The following is a 23540-nucleotide window of genomic DNA, read 5'->3' as shown; positions in this document are numbered from 1 at the left end:
AAAACCTACCCATAAGGATGATATTAGCGGCATTACATCTGAAGCATACAGAAACATCTTGTGATTTAGTAGCCTACTATGAGAGAACATACGGTCATCAACATGGAGGGAGAGCAGCAAAGCTAATATTTCTTCCACAGTTACTCAGTAACAGTTTGCACTAGTGCTGGGAATTGGCAGGGACCTCATGATACAATATCACTATATTTAGAGTAGGTGCCAATATGATATGTATTGCGATACTCACGATTCTATATCTATTGCCATTCGATACTGCGATTTTATTGCAGTATCAATTCAATGTTTCAAACATATTGCTCACCATATACTGTATGTCCAGATCAGTCATGGAAATAAAAGTGTTGAAAACAAATTGGCTCACTATTAAAAAAGAAGATGGAGAACAAGCTATGAAGGAAAAATACTGCAGTTTTGGTGCAGGTACAGCCAACTAGCACAAAAATAATATTCAAAATTGTAAAAAAAAAAAAAAAAAAAAATGTGTATATATATATATATATATATATATATATATATACTGCAATATCAAAAAAAAAATCCTGATAAGTGACTGTATCGATTTTTTCCCTTATCATTAGTTTGCACAGTAACCCAACAGTTTTAACCGTATGCATAAACAGACCATTGCATCATTATGTATCCACATCCAATATGGAGGATCCAATATGCCTTGGGCTGCGTGGTAAAGTTTTCCCTAGGTACAGATCTAGGATCAGCATCCTCTCCCCCAATCCTAACCTTAACCATTAGTGGGGAAAATGCTGAAGTTATCCAAGACCAGCGTGGAGGGGAAACTTTACCCTACACCACGGCTTGGACGCGTTTCTCGCTGATCAACCTCCGGTTAGGCAAGTTTCTCAGCCTGCAGTGCCCTGCCTTACAGCCTGCTGCAGACCCGGGTCAAATTACTCAACCCCTTAACTCAGCATATCCTTGGAGCCAGCAGAGGAGGACATTGTCTGCGTCCCAAGTGGCACCCAATATAGTGCACAGGGTTTGACCAGGGCCCAATAGGGCTATATAGTGCACTACGTAAGGAACAGGGTGCCATTTTGGATGAAGCCATACATTTTCCCTGCAGAAGAAAGGTGTGAGATTCTCCCCTGGGAAAGGAGGCAGAACACGGACGTTCCCGGACAGCAGCGGGAATTAGACCAGCCAGCAGGGATCATGTTGTGGACTGGCTAACAAGAACGGAATGACGCTTGGAATACCAATGGGCTCAGAATACCAATGTGCTGGTAGTGTTTATCCCCCCAAAAATGTAAGCACATTCTACTCCAAATTGAATGAAAATTGTATTATCACCATCTGAAATAGTAATTTCTCTTCAAAAGCATTATAACCTGTAGGCTGAAGCATGGGGTTGCCCTTCTGCATTTACCTAATTGAAAAACCCCAAAAGACAAAAATTCTCAATCTTAAAAGCGCGTCTCGGTATAAATATATCTATTTTTTTAAATGTTTAAATGGGCGTGGCGGCAATGATTTAGCAGCGGCAGGCATGAATATAGGGGAAATACTGGCCTGGAACACTAAAGTACAGGACCCAACCCTCTGGGTTAGAGAAGGTATGTTGATGGTAAACAGGAGAGAAATACCAAAGTACAGGACCCAACCCTCTGGGTTAGAGAAGGTATGTTGATGGTAAACAGGAGAGAAATACCAAAGTACAGGACCCAACCCTCTGGGTTAGAGAAGGTATGTTGATGGTAAACAGGAGAGAAATACCAAAGTACAGGACTCAACCCTCTGGGTTAGAGAAGGTATGTTGATGGTAAACAGGAGAGAAATACCAAAGTACAGGACCCAACCCTCTGGGTTAGAGAAGGTATGTTGATGGTAAACAGGAGAGAAATACCAAAGTACAGGACCCAACCCTCTGGGTTAGAGAAGGTATGTTGATGGTAAACAGGAGAGAAATACCAAAGTACAGGACCCAACCCTCTGGGTTAGAGAAGGTATGTTGATGGTAAACAGGAGAGAAATACCAAAGTACAGGACCCAACCCTCTGGGTTAGAGAAGGTATGTTGATGGTAAACAGGAGAGAAATACCAAAGTACAGGACCCAACCCTCTGGGTTAGAGAAGGTATGTTGATGGTAAACAGGAGAGAAATGCCAAAGTACAGGACCCAACCCTCTGGGTTAGAGAAGGTATGTTGATGGTAAACAGGAGAGAAATACCAAAGGGATCACTGGTAATTTAGTTACAGTGTGAGGACTCCCTCTTCCTCTCCCCTCTTCATCCATCAGGTGAAATATATATGAAAAGCAAACTCTGCATTTCAATCAATACGGAGAGACAAGAGAGTGATCGTTAGTAATTAGAGGGCCTCTTTAGAGAGTGTGGAGGCCTGAGCATATGAGAAAATGACTAATTGGACGCATCGTTAACGTGAACTCCTGACCTTTATCAAATAGCGCACCTCGGAGGGCGTGTTCGACGGCAGACCTGAGACTCTGCAGGGGGTTCTCACCATGTACAGTCACGCCACCGGTTAACCCATGTGATCTTTATGAAGATGGTTCACAAATAACCCATTAACACACTATGTTAACCTATGTGATCATAGTCCATTTCAAGATGATTCTGTGTATTGAGGTTATGCTATCATAAATAAATGTATTTTATCACCTTAACAGGAATTCCTCTTATACATTGAGTTTCTTGGTAAAAGATCAACAAAGACGTACAATATTAACTGAATAGTTGATTCTTACAGTGAGCAGTAGAAACCCAAGCTATTACCATACGAGAATCAAGCCAAAGGGGACTTACTCTAATAGTTCATAGTTTGATTTCTTGTCCAGGGCATTTCCCCGCATCTCCCGGAAGAATCTCCTGTAAAGGAAACATGTCTTGGTTAGTGTGAAATACAACAAGGCAGCTAGCTACCATTCATGAAAGAGAATAGAACATTTGACCACTCTTGGATACCTGAACTGACCTGATTTCAAGGCATCCCAACTTAAGTGCAATGTCTTGCTCGACCTGGTCGGCTATCTCTACCATGTAGTCATTTTTCACCTGTAAGACAAACCAAAATACATGTTTTAGCATGGAAGCATGGAGGCCTTACACAGATCAACAGACTTTCAGACTGAGGGGTAGAACACAGGGGACCTTACTGATATACAGCCCTTTTACAAACATTGACCCCCGCCCTCCCGCGCAAGAGAGAGAGAGACAGAGAGAAAGACACAGAGAGAGAGAGAGACACAGAGAGAGAGAAAGACACAGAGAGAGAGAGAGAGAGAAAGACACAGAGAGAGAGAGAAAGAGAGAGAGAGAGAGAAAGAGAGAGAGAAAGACACAGAGAGACAGAGAGAGAGAGAGAGAGAGACAGAGAGACAGAGAGAGCGAGAGCTTGGTTGATAAAGCCTGGGTAGTTGATAAACCCTGGGTGGGTACACCTGCAGTGACAGCAACACAACACAGCAACACAGCAACACTGGCAGACGGACACAGAGAGAGACATTTCATGAGACAAATGAGTGTGTGCTTCTGAGTGACAACTAAGGGAGCTAGACCTGTTTCATGGGCTATTATGTCCTCTCTGAATATCCTGTTTTGTCATGTTGAGTGGCGGTTCTTTGTATTCTAACACCCATAGAGACATTGAGTCTGCCATTTTAGATCATAGGCATTGAAAACAAAACCTGGTTCATGAAAGTGTTGTTCTATACCAGACACAATTCGGAACACAAGCACACTTCACGCTCCATGATTACCCCTTCAAACAGGGACATTTGAACCTTCCATCAATTTTCCCCTCAGCTGGATTTCAGCGAAAATAAGAGCGTAAAGTGACACAGATGAGCCCAAATGTGTTCCCCTGCTGTCAAGACGGCCTCTTTCTCCCCCGTCAGGATCGGAGAGAAGGAGCGTCTCTTCCCAGACCACCAGACAGAGCCCTCCTGAGACCCACTGACCCAGTTCACCTCTCTACATCTCCAGCCTTGCGGACGGCTACACACCGTGTGTTACGCCCTAATACCTCCACATATTTCCTCCATACACTCACACACAGTAACACCTTGGGTCCCTCAGACACACACACAAACACCTTGGGTCCCTCAGACCCACACACATATGTATGTGCAGGTACGCATGCTTGCACACACACACACACACACACACACACACACACACACACACACACACACACACACACACACACACACCACCTGTCAGAAGTGCCATATGCCCCCACCTCCGGTTACAGTGTTGTTGAATAAATAGGCCTAGCTAAGTATGTTTAGAAAATGAGTCTCCCCTGGTCAATGGCCTGTAACAAACCAGGCTGTCTCTGTTACTCAACTCCCATGGATGATGTGTTGGTGTGTGTGTGCATGCAGGCATTCACGTCTATGTGTGTGTGTGTGTGTGTGTCACCTGCTGGTAGAAGTAGTTGAGTGTGGGTTTATCTTCACTGAAGTGGTGCAGGAATCCTTTTGGAAGGTAGCGAATACGCAGTTCATACCTGGAGAGCAGAGCAACATGTCACTGTTTAGATAAAACACAGGAGGGATTTAGTTGTTTTTAATAGTCACAGAGATTGAATACTGTTTACAGTTCAGCTACAACACAGCTCAAAACACTGCCTAGTGACACAGGGGGAAAAGAGTTCATATGCCCCTGCTTAGAACACAGATGCTTAGGGAATAGGGGTGTTGTGTTTTTACACGCAGGTCACAGAGCTAGCATACAGCACAGTCCACATAAAGAAAAGGAATAGCTATATCGTACCCCAATAATGGTTTACAATTCAGGAACTAGCATACAGTATATACACTGAGTGTACAAAACATTAAGAACACCTTCCTAATATTGTCATGCACCCCCTATTGCCCTCAGAACAGTCTCAATTCGTCAGGGCATAGACTCTACAAGGTGTCGAAAGCGTTCCACAGGGATGCTGGCCTTGTTGGCTCCAATGCTTTCCACAGTTGTGTCAAGTTGGCTGGATGTCCTTTGGGTGGTGGACCATTCTTGATACACAAGGCAAACTGTTTAGCATGAAAACCCCTGCAGAGTTGCAGTTCTTGACACAAACCGGTGCACCTGGCACCTACTACTACCATACCCTGTTCATAGGAAATTAAATATTTTGTATTTCCCATTCACTCTCAATGGCACACAATCCATGTCTCAAATCCTTCTTTAACCCGTCTCCTCCCCTTCAGCTCTCATGCAAACACTTCCTACTGACTCAGTGACACACACATGGTGGGAAGAAGTTATTTGATCTGAAATAGGAATACTGAGGGGTGCACAGTGTGTGTGTGTGTGTGTGTGTGTGTGTGTGTGTTAGGCTCTACCCAGATTTTCATGACCTCATACTATCCTTCTCTCACACTGGGACATAGTACAAAAGGGAGCGGAAAGATAAGGCAAAAAAAAAAAAAAGCACATTGGACGCCCATTACCAGAAAGCTCACAAAATTAGCACAAGTAATAGAGCATTTCTATTGGAGGCTGCTTGCTAAATATGCTAACGAGCGCAAATTAAAATAAACAAATTATAAAGACAGGCAATCCTGTTCATAAAGTTATACATGCATAGGTAGGAGATACCGACTGTCATTTTTGGTGAGTTTCCAGCAAATGTGAATGAGAGACATTGTGCAAATGAAGAAAGTTTTGACGCATGCGCCTCTGAAGGAAGAACAGTACTGTGTACACTGTGTCTGTGTGGCGTCTGGGAGCCTGCCTGCTCTGCTCGGAGAAGATAGGGTGAGGAGCAGACCGGCCTACAACAGAGAGGAGAAAAACACAAGGAAGCCAAGCTACAGTGGCAGCTGTACAGATTACTCATCCAAAGGGCTGTGACTTCTCAAACACTGCAGAAAGCTAACACAATATGATGCCCTGTGACCTTATTAACTCAGCTACTGACTTAGATGACTTGCAAGTTAAATTTAGGGGATGACTTAACGCAGAATTCTTAGTTTTTTCACACAGGAAAAAAATATTAAAACGCGTTTCGTAAAAAACGATCATGCAATAAAATGCTTCTTATCGTAATTTCTGGTCAGCATCAAACTAATGTTGTCCACTGGGATGAGAATTCCCAAAACAAGCATTCAACCAGCAGACATCACTCTGACTGATGTGGCGCTCCTTTTCTCTGGTACTGTTCTGGTGTAGCCAGCGTCCTTTTCTCTGGTACTGTTCTGGTGTAGCCAGTTTCCTTTTCTCTGGTACTGTTCTGGTGTAGCCAGTTTAATTTTCTCTGGTACTGTTCTGGTGTAGCCAGCATCCTTTTCTCTGGTACTGTTCTGGTGTAGCCAGCATCCTTTTCTCTGGTACTGTTCTGGTGTAGCCAGTTTCCTTTTCTCTGGTACTGTTCTGGTGTAGCCAGCGTCCTTTTCTCTGGTACTGTTCTGGTGTAGCCAGCGTCCTTTTCTCTGGTACTGTTCTGGTGTAGCCAGTTTCCTTTTCTCTGGTACTGTTCTGGTGTAGGCAGTTTCCTTTTCTCTGGTACTGTTCTGGTGTAGCCAGTTTCATTTTCTCTGGTACTGTTCTGGTGTAGCCAGATTCCTTTTCTCATTTTCTCTGGTACTGTTCTGGTGTAGCCAGATTCCTTTTCTCTGGTACTGTCCTGGTGTAGCCAGATTCCTTTTCTCTGGTATTGTTCTGGTGTGGCCAGCTTCCTTTTCTCTGAAAAATGCCAGATTAACTTGAAGCAAAACATTAGGAAACATAGCTGGTTATATTCTTTCTATGATAAACATTAGAAATATGATGGCCATGCATTGTTTTTTGCAACAAAAAAAGACCTTAAGTTTTCATTGTAAGCTCACTGTGTGGCTGCCAGCCAAATAGCGTTGCACTTCTGTTGTCATCTGATGAAAATGAAGCTATTTTCTACCGAATGTGTTGCACTAATGTATCACTCTATTGATGAAGAAAAAAAACTGTTACTTTCAACATAAAACGCGACCCCTGTCAATAAACAGCTGGACTCACCTGCTACCGCTTTCTCCTATTGTGCTATTTACAAACAAACAGTTGCTCAACTGTTCTGGGGAACTCCGGTAAGCTTCATCATTGAAAATGTGACGGGTGAAATGAACAACATGTTCTGCTTTATTTCCTAACGTATTGCACAAGTTGAATAGAGCTTTTAAGAAATATTAAAATCAATTGAAAATTGTACAAAAAATATATTGTTTCAACGGTACTGAAAAACCATCCTGTGGCTATTTCCGAATACACCGGTATATAGTATATACAGTATACTGCCCAAGCCTGGTGTGTGTGATCTGAAACGCCCCTAGAAGATGAAAGACCTACAGTGCAGCTACTCAAGGGCAGACAGACAGCATGATGAAAGGAAAATCAACAGAATGCAAAGAGAATAGAAGAAGACTTCACTAGTTGCTTTAACTGAGCATTACAGACAAGAGCAGGCATCCTAATGACATCTCTCTCTCTCTCTGTTTTCTTGAGTCTCCTTCCTATGAGACGGCCTGATCAAAGCTATGAGCTCCTCTCTGCTGTGTTCAGCCCGGCTTTGATATAACAACTCTGCATGATCCCAGACCTGCCTGGCACTGTGCCACACCATAACTCTTCTCTCTTCTCTTCTCTTCTCTTCTCTTCTCTTCTCTTCTCTTCTCTTCTCTTCTCTTCTCTTCTCTTCTCTTCTCTTCTCTTCTCTTCTCTTCTCTTCTCTTCTCTTCTCTTCTCTTCTCTTCTCTTCTCTTCTCTTCTCTTCTCTTCTCTCTCTTCTCTTCTCTTCTCTTCTCTTCTCTTCTCTTCTCTTCTCTCTTCTCTTCTCTTCTCTCTTTCTCTTCTCTTCTCTTCTCTCTCTCTCTCTTCTCTCTCTCTCTCTCTCTCTCTCTCTCTCTCTCTCTCTCTCTCTCTCTCTCTCTCTCTCTCTCTCTCTCTCTCTCTCTCTCTCTCTCTCTCTCTCTCTCTCTCTCTGATGGTTCCCCGGCAGTGAGCCGGGAGAGTCACTTAGCGTCTTTAAATCATCCGCTAGACGCCCGTCACCTTGTTCTATCAGAACAGACATATCCCTGACAGAACTAATGATGGCTCACCTCTATAACCACTAGGCCACCTGCCATACACACACTCACACTTATATGAGGAGTATTGACAGCCAGGCTCAGGACAGAGGGGGATGTAAATGAAAAGTTCAATCAAATGGCTGAAACAGAGAAAAAATATCAATATATAAGCCTTCTAATAATCAGTTAGCAGCACATTCAATCTGAGCTGTTGCATAAACACAACTTCATATTGTTATATAAAGGTCACTATGGATGGAACCCTGAAAAAGGTCAAAAATCTCATCTGAGTTCAGTAGGTCACATTGTAGTAAAACATTTTGCAACAGAAAATCAGCATTATTGGCTAAGTTCAGGTTGTACCTCTACCTCTCTCTCTTCAGATTACATTTCCTAATAGGTTGAGATTGTTCCAGGCCTTCATTCTGTCTGTATCCATGGGTCTTGTCCTTGCAGCTCAAGCCAGGGTCTGCTCCCAAATTGCAACCTATTCCTATGGGCCCTGGTCAAAAGTAGTGTCCCTCTCTCGGAGGACCTGAGCCCTAGGACCGTGCCCCAGGACTACCTGACATGATGACTCCTTGCTGTCCCCAGTCCACCTGACTGTGCTGCTGCTCCAGTTTCAACTGTTCTGCCTTATTATTATTCGACCATGCTGGTCATTTATGAACATTTGAACATCTTGGCCATGTTCTGTTATAATCTCCACCCGGCACAGCCAGAAGAGGACTGGCCACCCCACATAGCCTGGTTCCTCTCTAGGTTTCTTCCTAGGTTTTGGCCTTTCTAGGGAGTTTTTCCTAGCCACCGTGCTTCTACACCTGCATTGCTTGCTGTTTGGGGTTTTAGGCTGGGTTTCTGTACAGCACTTTGAGATATCAGCTGATGTACGAAGGGCTATATAAATAAATTTGATTTGAAATTTGATTTGTAGGGAATAGGGTGCCATGTGGGACACAACCCTTATTAGATGGAGGCTGGTGATGAGGTAGTGGAACTAAACTGATTGAATCAAAGCAGCACTGACAGGCTTCATGCGCACCTTATTGTATTGACAGAATGTTCTCCTCAGCTGCTTATAGTGGTCATCTGGGACATTGACAAATTACATTAGGGACTTCAGTAGGTCAATTTATGAGATCCGCTCTACTCCCCTTCCCCTGAGAGGCAATTATCAATCTGACAACACACACACACACACACACACACACACACATACACACACACACACATGTTAACAGAAAACCCCTATTACTTCAGCATGACAACACCTTCAGACAACTCCACAACAGGCCTGTCATTCACATCCACAAGAGGCCTGTCATTCACATCCACAACAGGCCTGTCATTCACATCCACAACAGGCCTGTCATTCACATCCACAAGAGGCCTGTCATTCACATCCACAACAGGCCTGTCATTCACATCCACAAGAGGCCTGTCATTCACATCCACAACAGGCCTGTCATTCACATCCACAAGAGGCCTGTCATTCACATCCACAACAGGCCTGCCATTCACATCCACAACAGGCCTGTCATTCACATCCACAAGAGGCCTGTCATTCACATCCACAAGAGGCCTGTCATTCACATCCACAACAGGCCTGTCATTCACATCCACAACAGGCCTGTCATTCACATCCACAAGAGGCCTGTCATTCACATCCACAAGAGGCCTGTCATTCACATCCACAACAGGCCTGTCATTCACACAGCTGGAGGAAGAGAAAGAACGACATCAGCATTGGGTTAACTACATGCGAAGTCTGACGACATGATTGACCTGACATGCCTTGATAGCTTCCTGGACGAACACGCACAAACACGCATACACAAACTTCAAATGCATGCACACTAGGGCTGTGGACGGCAGGTAGCCTAGTGGTTAAGAGTGTTAGACCAATAACCGAAAGGCCACTGGTTCAAATCACTGAGCCGACTAGGTGAAAAATCTGACAATGTGCCCTTGAGCAAGGCACTAAATTTGAATTGCTCCTGTAAATTGCTCTGGATAAGCTGGAGCATCTGCTAAATCACTAAATCAGCAGAATAACAATATTTTTTCCATGGCAAAATTGAAAACACGAAGCAGACTAAATCTTTAAAAACCTGCTATATTTAAAATATTGTGTTCTATAGCTAGCGAAATAAATAAATGTGACTCTGGATGACAACATAATGATGTTTGTTTCCTACATTAGGGCTGTTTTTCTAAAGATGTTAAATCCGCTTCGTGTTTTGTTTCCTTGCCAGGATACTAACGAGTATCATGAAACTGGTATAGTTCCGCCCTAATACATACGCAGGCACACACAGACACACACAAACAGAGCCCTCTGGGTTTGCTTTTCCCTATTTGAAGAATGTGTGTGTGTCACTGATGGACTACAGACAGACACAGACAGACAGTGTTTTAACATCCCTCACTCCCAGGACAGGAACATTCAGATTGACGAATACGCTGATTCGGTGAGCGAGTTTATTAGGAAGTGCATCAGCGATGTCGTACCCACAGCAACTATTAAAACATTCCCAAACCAGAAACCGTGGATTGATGGCAGCATTTGCGCGAAACTGAAAGCGCGAACCACTGCTTTTAACCAGGGCAAGGTGACCGAATACAAACAGTGCAGCTATTCCCTCCGTAAGGCAATCAAACAAGCTAAGTGTCAGTATAGATACAAAGAAGGCTGAAGAAATTTGTCTTGTCACCAAAAGCACTCACAAACTTTTACAGATGCACAATCGAGAGCAGTCTGTCGGGCCGTATCACCGCCTGGTGCGGCAACTGCTCCGCCCACAACCATAAGGCTCTCCAGAGGGTAGTGAGGTCTGCACAACACATCACCGGGGGCAAACTACCTGCCCTCCAGGACACCAACACCACCCGATGTCACAGGAAGGCCATAAAGATCATCAAGGACAACAACCACCCGAGCCACTGCCTGTTCACCCCGCTATCATCCAGAAGGCGAGGTCAGTACAGGTGCATCAAAGCAGGGACCGAGAGACTGAAAAACAGCTTCTATCTCAAGGCCATCAGACTGTTAAACAGCCACCACTACCATTGAGAGCTGCTGCCAACATACTGACTCAACTCCAGCCACTTTAATAATGTAAAAATGTATCACTAGCCACTTTAAACAATGCCACTTAATATAATGTTTACATACCCTACATTACTCATCTCAAATGTATATACAGTACTCTATACCATCTACTGCATCTTGCCATCTTTATGTAATACATGTATCACTAGCCACTTTAAACAATGCCACTTAATATAATGTTTACATACCCTACATTACTCATTTCATATGTATATACTGTACTCTATACCATCTACTGCATCTTGCCTATGCCGTTCTGTACCATCACTCATTCATATATTTTGATGTACATATTCTTCATCCCTTTACACTTGTGTGTATATGGTAGTTGTTGTGGAATTGTTAGGTTAGATTACTTGTTGGTTATTACTGCATCGGAACTAGAAGCACAAGCATTTCGCTACACTCGCATTAACATCTGCTAACCATGTGTATGTGACAAATAAAATTGGATTTGATTTGAACACTGTTCTGGACTGTGTGTGGAGTTCAACACTGTTCTGGACTGGGCTGTGTGTGAAGTTCAACACTGTTCTGTGCTGGGCTGTGTGTGGAGTTCAACACTGTTCTGGACTGGGCTGTGTGTGAAGTTGGACACTGTTCTGTGCTGGGCTGTGTGTGTAGTTGGACACTGTTGTGTGCTGGGCTGTGTGTGAAGTTGGACACTGTTCTGTGCTGGGCTGTATGTGAAGTTGGACACTGTTCTGTGCTGGGCTGTGTGTGAAGTTGGACACTGTTCTGTGCTGGGCTGTGTGTGAAGTTGGACATTGTTCTGTGCTGGGCTGTGTGTGAAGTTTGTCACGGCCCTGAATTTGTCTGAACCATTTGTGCTTCTCCTTCCAATAGGGCGCTTCACCTTCAATTCCCAAGTAAATAGCCAACATCAGCTGCACAAAAGGGGGTTGTGATGGAGGTGCGAATGAGGATGTGTTCAACCCTCAGTTCCGAAACATCTTTACTCCATTTGTTTTGTTGTATTTAAAAGTGTGCTTTGTAGCCTTGTCTCAAGTATAAACAGGATCGGATCCACTCATTTCTTCCTTTGGACTACAGATGTGGTCTTCACTGTTTCATCGTGCCCTTCCCCCCATGGAGATCTGTTGGCGGATTGAATTGTCTGACTGTCCGACTGACTACAACTGACCACAAATCAGCACGGTATAAATCACACTCAAACAAATTAAATACCGTATGCAAAACATTTGTAGCCAGTCGGACAGTCAGACAATTCAATCCGCCAACAGATCTCCATGGGGGGAAGGGCACGATGAAACAGCGAAGACTTATTGAGTTTTGATACTCTTTCTGGTTGTGTGTCACGTTCGTGGTGAGAGACGGACCAAGGCACAGCGTGTGTAGAGTTCCACATCTTTATTACGGGGAAATTTCAAACAGCAACAAAAAAACAACAACGAAAATGTGACACCAGTGGTGCTATTTGTAAGTCGCTCTGGATAAGAGCGTCTGCTAAATGACTTAAATGTAAATGTACATACACACACACACAATATCCCACAAAGCAGGCGGGAGAAAGGGCTTCCTAAATATGATCCTCAAAGGCAACGATTACCAGCTGCCTCTAATTGGGAACCATACAACCCAGCCACATAGAAAATCAATGACTAGAACACCCCCCTAGTCACGCTCTGACCTAAACACCATAGAGAACCGAGGGCTCTCTATGGTCAGGGCGTGACATTGTGTGGTAAAACAGTTTGATATTTTGATTGTATGATTGAGACTGGGTTTACGCTACACTTTTATGAACGGACAAACATTGCGTGACTGAAGTCACTGGAGTTCCCTGAACTCCTTTACCAGGCTGGACTCTTTTAGGCCTGAGGTAAGAGACTTTTCTTGAAGAACCAGAGCTCATTGTTTGTTATATTATTATGTGTGTGATAATTTATGTTGGTAATACAACCCACGCAAAAGAACAGTTGTTTTGAAGTTATTTCCAATGTTTTAAGGGTTTATGAAAAGACTTGACGGACCAGACAGGACTCATTCCCTCACAAACAAGAAGGAGAAATCAATATTTTCTCTGGTAGGCACAACCTGTCACCCCTACAAACAATAACCTTAAGTCAAAACCATTACAAGTTGGACACTGTTCTGTGTGTGGACCTGAACACTGCAGTGCCAGCAGCAGAGTGAGTGATATTTAGATTTCCACTCCAAGTACATTCAACAAACCCTTGAGCCATTTCTATGCTGCAAGAGAATTTGAAGAAGCGTACACACACACTGTGAACTCGTCAGTATGCTTACTGCAGAATACTGAAACAATCTCTCCCACCCTGAGTTCTATCACGAGAGAGAGAGAGAGAGAGAGAGAGAGAGAGAGAGAGAGAGAGAGAGAGAGAGAGAGACTGAAGGACACTTTGAAGAGTGTATAGTCGTGGCCGAAAGTTTTGAGAATGACACAAATATTAATATCCACAAGGCTTGCTGCTTCAGTGTCTTCAGATATTTTTGTCAGATGTTACTATGGAAAACTGAAGTATGATTACAAGCATTTCATAAGTGTCAAAGGCTTATATTGATAATTACATGAAGTTGATGCAAAGAGTCAATATTTGCAGTGTCGACCCTTCTTTTTCAAGACCTCTGCAAGACCTCCGCCCTGGCATGCTGTCAATTAACTTCTGGGCCACATCCTGACTGATGGCAGCCCATTCTTGCATAATCAATGCTTGCAGTTTGTCAGAATTTGTGGGGTTTTGTTTGTCCAACCGCCTCTTGAGGATTGACCACAAGTTCTCAATGGGATTTAAGGTCTGGGGAGTTTCCTGGCCATGGACCCAAAATATAAATGTTTTGTTCCCCGAGCCACTCCGTTATCACTTTTGCCTTATGGCAAGGTGCTCCATCATGCTGGAAAAGGCATAGTTCATCACCAAACTGTTCCTGGATGGTTGGGAGAAGTTGCTCTTGGAGGATGTGTTGGTACCATTCTTTATTCGTGGCTGTGGTAAAAATTGTGAGTGAGCCCACTCCCTTGGCTGAGAAGCAACCCCACACATGAATGGTCTCAGGATGCTTTACTGTTGGCATGACACAAGACTGATGGTAGCGCTCACCTTGTCTTCTCCGGACAAGCTTTATTCCGGATGCCCCAAACAATCGGAAAGGGGATTCATCAGAGAAAATGACTTTACCCCAGTCCTCAGCAGTCCAATCCCTGTACCTTTTGCAGAATATCAGTCTGTCCCTGATGTTTTTCCTAGAGAGAAGTGGCTTCTTTGCTGCCCTTCTTGACACCAGGCCATCCTCCAAAAGTCTTTGCCTCACTGTGCGTGCAGATGCACTCACATCTGTCTGCTGCCATTCCTGAGCAAGCTCTGTACTGGTGGTGCCCCGATCCCGCAGCTGAATCAACTTTAGGAGACGGTCCTGGCACTTGCTGGACTTTCTTGGGCGCCCTGAAGCCTTCTTCACAACAATTGAACCGCTCTCCTTGAAGTTCTTGATGATCCGATAAACGGTTGACTTAGGTGCAATCTTATTGGCAGCAATATCCTTGCCTGTGAAGCCCTTTTTGTGCAAAGCAATGATGACGGCACGTGTTTCCTTGCAGGTAACCATGATTGACAGAGGAAGAACAATGATTCCAAGCACCACCCTCTTTTGAAGCTTCCAGTCTGTTATTCGAACTCAATCAGCATGACAGAGTGATCACACCTGTGTTAACGAGAGAATCCCTGACATGATGTCAGCTGGTCCTTTTGTGGCAGGGCTGAAATGCAGTGTTTTTTCGGGATTCAGTTCATTTGCATGGCAAAACGGGACTTTGCAATTCATCTGATCACTCTTCATAACATTCTGGAGTATACGCAAATTGCCATCATACAAACTGAGGCAGCAGACTTTGTGAAAATTAATATTCGTGTCATTTTCAAAACTTTTGACCACGGCTGCACAGGTCTATGAGATGTGAAATCACATCACGATAGAACACAACAGTGTATCCCAGGCAGTAGCAGTATTCCAGTCAGAATGAGAGAGGAAAGCCAGACAGTCCTTAGTGAACAGATTTAAGTCCTGAGAGAGCCATGTAGAGAGAGACGACGAGAACAGTGCAAAGCCGGGCTGTCCCAACTGGCACCCTATTCCCTATATAGGCTGTGATCAAAAGTAGTGCACTATGTAGGGAATAGGGTGCCATTTGGGTAGCAATCAGACTCCAGGCTCAAAGATAGCCAGAAAAGACCTTAGCCTTCCACTGAGAATTTTACTACTGAGATTCACAGAGCAACATTTGACAGTAACTTAGACTGTAAAATGCCTCAAATTATGATCCAAGTGAGGATGGAAACTTAAGATGTTTATAATGTTCAATGAAATGTTTTCTAAAGGGAAAAAAGCGTACTACAGACAAGCCCTTGAGGCTCTTTAGTGTCCAATTCTGTGTTCAGAACATATTTTATGTGACGGTAACATCTAGGTCACACGAACATGTTAGGCTAGGAGAATGAATTGCTAAGGAACTATATTGGCCAATCTCTATAGTGTGTTCATCAAACATTCATAGTATCAGATCCTCGACTGACTTCTTCCTTACAAAATAAGACACAGAGATGAAGTGTTAACTTATGGGGCAATGTGTCTTGCCTCTGCTCTCAGGGACATTCACAGGGTCTAAGTGTGCCTAAAGAAAGGTTGTAGACTATCACAGAACTGTCTGATGCAGAATAAAGGCATTTAATGCCATCTGTGCGATACCTAACGCTAGAAGCTAAGGATGTGACTCATCTGGCATAACAACTTTTAATAGCAATGACCTACTACCGAGTCATTGACAGTTGAGACATTGAAAAACACACACACACACACAAAAAAGCTGGGTCTGTGAATCTGTAGATTCCACCTTCTTGTCGGAGAGACACCGACTGCCGTTTTGTCATTGTCTTCAATACACACAGGGGCAGACAGAGACAGTCAGACAAATACACACATCAAGAGAGAGACATAATCTAAACAGACAGATACACGCACACAGGGCAAACACATTGGTGCACTCATACACGTAAGTGCACACGGACGAGCACACACACACACAGTCTGCTCACCTCCACTCCTCCTGGGAGCGGTTCTGCTCGTATTTCTCCCTCACGTGGGACACGCCCATATCAGGGTGGAGCCAGTGGACCTGGCCGGATTGGGAGTGGCTGAGTCGCACGCTGAAGCACGCCACGCATTTCACCTTGTGGATGTCCAAGATCTTCTGGATGATCCCCTGTAGAGGTGGAACACAGGAGAGTTAAGAGACCAATGACAAGCCACGGTAGGAAAGTTCAAGGTCATACAGAAGTTATGTGAAGGCAAAGATGTTGAACGTAGAAGGTCCACACAATGAAAGACATTGGTAAAGAAACTGACTAGAGTTTTTACTGGAGACAGACAACAAAACACGGAAAACAGAAAGTGGAGCCCAGATATAGACTCCTACTGAGAGGTGAAGAGAAGACAGGATGTTCCAACTGTTCTGTCTGTAGGAGCGGTGCTATCTTATCGCCATGGCAGCCACCGCTCTGCCTAGTGACAGCAGGTAGCCTGTCTGAGGCGATAAGTAGAACATATATATATATATTAGCGTTGGCTGAATGGCCAAGGAGGGCACCAACCCATACCCTTATCCCCCCAAATGACCAGCTCCTGTGGAACAATCCAACACTCACATGGCCACTCAGTCACAAATGGCCACTCAGTCACTCAGTCACTCATTCAGGACTTCAAATCAAACTTTATTTGTCACACGCGCCGAATACAACAAGTGTAGACCTTACTGTGAAATGCTTACTTACAAGCCCTTAACCAACAGTGCAGTTCAAGAAGAGTTAAGAAAATATTTACCAAGTAGGCTAAAATAAAAGTCATAATAAAAAGTAACATAAGAAGAATAACGATGCTATACACAGGGGGCACCGGTCAGTCAGTGTGCGGGGGTACAGGTTAGTTGAGGTAATTGGTAAATGTAGGTGGGAGTGAAGTGACTATCCATAGATAATAAACAGCGAGTAGCAGCAGTGTACAAAAGGGAGGGGGGTCAATGTAAATTGTTCAGCAGTCTTATGGCTTGGGGTTAGAAACTGTTGAGAAGCCTTTTGGTCCAAGACTTGGCGCTCCGGTACCGCTTGCCGTGTGGTAGCAGAGAAAACAGTCTATAACTTGGGTGACTGGAGTCTCTGAACATTTTATGGGCTTTCCTTTGACACCGCCTAGTATATAGGTCCTGGATGTACTGGGCTGTTCGCACTACCCTCTGTAGCGCCTTACGGTCAGATGCCGAGCAGTTGCCATACCAGGCATACCATGTCTCTCTCTGCGACATCCTCTCACTGTCTGTTCGGTTTAACATCAACCCCCAGACCTCGCCAGACCAGATGGACCATTCACGTCTGTCAGCCATGAAGTGGCAACTAGAGTGCCAATAGACTAGCTTATGACTGTAGTCTATGACTGGCCAGACGGACCACTCACGTCTGTTATATTATGTCGTTAGTGCCCACAACACTAGGGCTCCATGTTAAGTCTATGGCTGGCTGGCATGGAGATATTCCGGCCTCGCATGGCTGTGCTGGTGTCATCCGCGGCCGTATGTGTGCATACTATCACACTGCCGATCCGATGTGACATTCCAGCCCAAACACTTAAGAGCCATTGCATATTTAAGAAGATTGTATTTATGAGGGAAGAGAGAGTGGCTGGATGGCTGGATCCCCCAGAGTAGGTTCAATAATGTGCCCCAGTTACGGCATGATGGCCAAGTGGCACCACTGTGGAGGATAACAGAGCCTGATCACTGCCCAAGGAGAGGAGGAGGAGAGGAGGAAGAGAGGAGAGGCCAGAGAAGCATAGGAACTGGGCTATTGGGACTGGGAATTCAAAGCCTGTCGGCCAGCGTTGTTTGGTAATGTAGTTTCCAACTTAGGGAGGTCTCTATGCAGCCTTGGGACTGACTTTCTGCTTGTGTAATGGCAAACGTTTATTTGAGACTGTCCACGGCAAGGACGACGCTCTAACCACTAGGCTACCCTGCCGCCCCCTGCATGGAAGTTCCAGTAACAATGCACTAGGAACCAGGAGAGCACTTAGAGAATATATTCTATGCAACCGTACAGCACCTTTACTTTAGGTTTGTAGGTCTGTAGCTACTGAAGTAACAATGTCTTCGTGTGAATTGATGTCGGTACCTAGTTATTTTCTCTAACAATGAAGGAAAATCTTCCTGCACAGATGAGATAGACCCTCCTCAATATTCCAATGGTGAGTAGTGATAAAGAAATGCAATATGATCATGTTAACCTGCTCTAACAGAAGATTACTCAGCCAGCTAAGGGCGGCTAAGCTAAAGCCAGTCTCTTATCTCAGTTTGCTAAAGAGCACGCAAATCCTCTACCCTCCATCAAAATGATTAAATATGGGCGTTGGTTAGCTTCTTGAGATGGTGGCTGGGGCTCCGGAGTGAGGTTTCTCCTAGGCACAGCTATAGGATCAGCAGAAGAAGAATATAATGGCTCAACACAGACAGAAGTGTGTAATCTCACGAGCCATAATCTAAAAGTTTTGTCTGGCAAGAGAGGCTGAAGTGAGTGGGCCCAAGAAAAGGTAGAGCCCTCTCTGTCCATCCATTATTATATCTCAACACAATCTCTGTTTTATAATCCAATACTGGATTTTTAATTTAAATTTTTTTTTTTAAACCTTTATTTAACCAGGCAAGTCTGTTAAGAACACATTCTTATTTTCAATGATGGCCTGGGAACAGTGGGTTAACTGCCTGTTCAGGGGCAGAACGACAGATTTGTACCTTTGTCAGCTCGGGGGTTTGAACTCGCAACCTTCCGGTTACTAGTCCAACGCTCTAACCACGAGGCTACGCTGCCGCCCCAATGCAGAGTTCCTTGGAGGATCGTAGAGAGAGAGAGAGTGAGAGAGCATCTGAGTAATGGGAAAAATGTGTCTGCCCAATTTGAAAGAAAAACAATTAGCATACAAATTAATAATTTCCATTTCAAGTCCATTTTCAAGTAGCAGGAAAATGTCTACTCCAAGTGACACAAACAGAACCATATAGCTGCAGTTCTGCTGGTGATTGATTCGACATCGTTTTGTAGGCCAGGTGGCGGAACTGACGGAATACAAGTGTACTCAACTTCAATGAGGTGGGAGAAATACCACCAGAACGGAGACAGGAGAAATGGGAGAAATACCACCAGAACGGCTACAACTTCAAGATAGCATCAGTCAAAAGTCATATTCATCTCCCACTTGTAACATAGAGCTGGGGAAGCATGAGATATACAGGGTGATTAAAAGCATGCAGTGACTAGGTCTGGTTCCACCATATGACAGACAAGGCAATGGTAGGACACCACGTCTGCCTTTATGAGAAGCAAAATGCACAATATTACATAGCCTTAACCCGAACCCTTTAAAATGTCACATGCCATCGGAATGGCTGTTTAGATACTATCTAAAAGCACAGCACATGTATACTCCCAGCAGACCTTGGGGAAAAGTAACGTGGAATGGTAGTCGCTGAAACATAGGCTAAATATCCCAAGTGATGCTTTTAAGTGTGCTGACAGGTTTGACCTAGAGCTTGAGAGCCAACCCTGAAAAGCATGGTCCTATTCATTAGGAACCAAACAACAGAAAACCAGCTGGCACAGGGAGAGGCTACCTCGACTTTTTCCGTTGCAAAACGTTTTAAAACCATTGCATGCCCTAATAAATATGACCAACATCTGTCCTGTATAATAACTTAGAGCAGAGTTCCCCTTGGCACTTAGGAGGAAACAGATGACGACGGCAACGAAAAGATGAAGACAAAGAAGAAGAAGACACTAACGGATTATAGAGACAGAATCAGAATGCTTACATAAACAGCTAGGGAGAGCAATCCAAACGGAGCATGACAAATTTCCCATCACACCACATTAGGCTAAAGATGATGACAGCCGCCTCTATGATGATATGACAGATTATCTCAAACAAACAAGCTAATTTTACTACCCTTTTTTCATTTTTAAGATCCAAAAAGAACATATAAAATCTGACTGGCATATAGTCATTTGGATTCTTGACAACCACAGAATTTCCATGTGTTTGCAATGGAAATAGAAAAGCACAATTCACATGCAAATTAGCCAATTCAAATGCAAACAAACCATGAACCTCTTATCAAGGTAAACATTGCATACAGTACACCTGGTCTCAGATCATTTCATATTATTATGTACGTAAATCCAAAACATTCAGTGTCGTATGTTAGATTTGGTATGGTTACATAAGACAGGCCACTTAAAAAATGAAAGGAGGGTGGTTGGTCACGGTGGATGGGTGGGCATATAATGCAAACGTCTAGCAACCCAAAGGTTGCGAGTTCAAATCTCATCAAATCTCATCAAGCATTTTAGCTAATTAGAAACTTTTCAACTACTTTCTATCTTTTAGCTACTTTGCGTCTACTTAGCATGTTAGCTAACCTTAACCTTAACCATTTTAGCTAACCATTCCTCTACCCCTAATCTTAACCTAACTCCTAAACCCCTAAACTAATCTTAACCTAACTCCTAAGCTTAACCCTAACCCCTAGCTAACATAATATTTGTCCTACATGGATATCTGGAATCCCTATATAGTACGCTACTTTTGACCATAGCAGTGCACTATACCCGGGCAGGCAGAGTGCTATTGATGCAGTATGAACAGGATATGTGTGTGTGATGGGATGAGGGGTCCTTGGGGAGCACCTCAGGGGATAGGAACATGATGTTTATTCTGGGATGGAACCAGGAAGTGGATGTGGATCCAAAACACAACGTACCTCATCCAGCCCTACAAATCAATACAGGCATCTGCTGACTGCACTGAGACCACGCATAGGGCTCTGGTCAAAAGTAGTGCACGGTATAGGGAATAGGGTGCCATTTGGGATGCAAAACATGTACCATGTCTTAATGGTTTCCTTTCTCCAGAAAATAGGAGATCTAGGAGTCAGGATGTTGTGTGCCAGGAATCAATTCACAGCTTCACACCACTATAACTGAGTGTCAGTGTCAGTGAGGGCAGGGATAATGTAGCAAAATGTCTTTCTGCAGACCGGTGTTTGCTTAGCCTGGTCTCAGATCAGTTTGTGCTGTTTTGCCAACCCTTATGGGATGCATGACAATGACCAGAGACCAAGCTAGTTGCTTGATAGCCTCTCTCAGTTCATCTACCTGAGGAGAAACAATGCTATTCCAATAATTCACACATGCCTTTAAATGTGTCCTTTGTGAAGGGTTTTCTGTAATTAGCCAACTTTGAGGCTTCAGGTGCGGCTTATGTGAGACCTAGGCTAACTGCCGCTGAAGATCACAGAGCTAAGGCACAGCAACATCAGTAAAAGGTGCAATATGCAAAATATGCCATTTCCTGGTTTAAAACATTCTGATAGTTCGCCTAATTTTAGTTTATGTGACAAAATAAGCAATGTATAGTGCAGAGAATCATGATACCATCTAAACCACTGTGAAATCTCTTTTCATTAACCAAAAATATAGTATTTTCAGCTGTTTGAGTAAGACGCTAAAACAAAACTTAAGAACGAGAAGCATAGAATAGCGCACATAGAACATATATACCGCTTCTTAGACTTGTTTTCAATAAGATTGACAGATCTATAACTCACATTTCTATTTGATTTTTGTCAAGGGCCCAAAAAGTCACATATTGCAGGTTTAAAAGAGAATCCGCAATCTGACGGAGCCACACAGACCTCTCTCTCTCAGTGAAGGGAGTTGGAGTGCAGTTAGACAGTTGAAGGGTAACCACAGAACAAGCACACTACGGTATTCCAATTTCAAAAACAATGAGGAATTGTGCTCTGAACTTTCAGTAACATATAGCAATTGATAAAGCAACAACTACACTGCTGAATCACTGCTCTGACGTGCAACACCAGTCTGTACAGCAGCAGCTATACACTGGGCTCTAACAGCCAAAAGACTGCATCCAGTCAATTACTCATGCTCCTTCAGCGCAGCAGAGAAACAGAGTGACAGTCGATCAGTCTGTGTGTTTGTAGGAGATTCAGGAATACACAGCCAGTCTCTATCAGCTCTTCATGACTGTATGACAGGTATTTAAAAGAAAAAATCTGTACACTGATTGGCTCTAGCTCTGATGCAGGGTGTGTGTGTGTGTGTGTGTGTGTGTGTGTGTGTTGTCACAATACCAGAATTTTGACTATGATACTGATACCAGATTTAGTATCCCAATACTCAATACCAAAATGATACCACAAAAAAAGAGAAGGCTTATTAGCCAAAGTCACAGAATGTCACTTGATCCAAATCAAATCAAAGTTTATTTGTCACGTGCGCCGAATACAACAGGTGTAAACCTTACAGTGAAATGCTTACTTACAGGCTCTAACCAATGGTGCGAGAAAAAAAAGTATGTGTGGATGTGTAGGTAAGTAAAGAAACAAAACAACAGTAAAAAGACATTTGAAAAAAGAGTAGCAAGGCTATATTCAGATACCTGTTAGTCAGTCTTATTGAGGTAGTATGTACATGTAGGTATCGTTAAAGTGACTATGCACATATGATGAACAGAGAGTAGCAGAAGCGTAAAAAGAGGGGTTGGCGGGTGGTGCGACACAATGCAGATAGCCCGGTTAGCTAATGTGCGGGAGCACTGGTTGTTCGGGCCAATTTAGGTAGTATGTACATGAATGTATAGTTAAAGTGACTATGCATATAAGATAAACAGAGAGTAGCAGCAGCATAAAAGAGGGGTTGGGGGGGGCACACAATGCAAATAGTCCAGGTAGCCATTTGGTTACTTGTTCAGGAGTCTTATGGCTTGGGGGTAAAAACTGTTGAGAAGCCTTTTGTCCTAGACTTGGCACTCCGGTACTGCTTGCCATGCAGTAGTAGAGAGAACAGTCTATGACTGGAGTGGCTGGGGTCTTTGACCATTTTTAGGGCCTTCCTCTGACACCGCTTGGTGTAGAGGTCTGAAGTGCCTTGCGGTCGGAGGCCGAGCAATTGCCGTACCAGGCAGTGATGCAACTGGTCAGGATGCTCTCGATGTTACAGCTGTAGAAGCTTTTGAGGATCTCAGGACCCATGCCAAATCTTTTTAGTTTCCTGAGGGGGAATAGGCTTTGTCGTGCCCTCTTCACGACGGTCTTGGTGTGTTTGGACCAAATGAGTTTGTTGTTGATGTGGACACCAAGGAATGTGAAACTCTCAACCTGCTCCACTACAGGCCCATCGATGAGAATGGGGACTTGCTCGGTGCTCCTTTTCCTGTAGTCCACAATCATCTCCTTAGTCTTGGTTACGTTGAGGGATAGGTTGTTATTCTGGCACCACCCGGCCAGG

At 43.9% G+C, this 23540-nt stretch overlaps 1 protein-coding gene across 16 annotated transcripts in view; it reads right to left on the bottom strand.

Annotated features, from left to right (window-relative positions):
- The window catches only part of LOC115131343 (focal adhesion kinase 1-like), a 174403-nt gene that overhangs the window by 52801 nt on the left and 98062 nt on the right, over window positions 1-23540 (bottom strand). For all 16 annotated transcript variants that reach the window (XR_010464293.1, XR_010464294.1, XM_065020353.1 and 13 more), the window contains 4 exons: window positions 16230-16396; window positions 4420-4507; window positions 2972-3051; window positions 2803-2865 (listed from right to left, as the gene is read on the bottom strand). Coding sequence is in view for 14 of the 16 variants with exons in the window: in XM_065020353.1 (XP_064876425.1) it covers window positions 2803-2865; window positions 2972-3051; window positions 4420-4507; window positions 16230-16396 (398 nt within the window). In the remaining 2 variants the exon portion in view is untranslated. The remainder of the gene's footprint in view (window positions 1-2802; window positions 2866-2971; window positions 3052-4419; window positions 4508-16229; window positions 16397-23540) is intronic.

Source organism: Oncorhynchus nerka, linkage group LG7 (genome assembly GCF_034236695.1).
Source record: "Oncorhynchus nerka isolate Pitt River linkage group LG7, Oner_Uvic_2.0, whole genome shotgun sequence".
Classification (NCBI taxonomy): Eukaryota; Metazoa; Chordata; class Actinopteri; order Salmoniformes; family Salmonidae; genus Oncorhynchus; species Oncorhynchus nerka.
The sequence above is the reverse complement of the archived record's forward strand: the minus strand, read 5'-3'. Positions and strand labels throughout refer to the sequence as shown.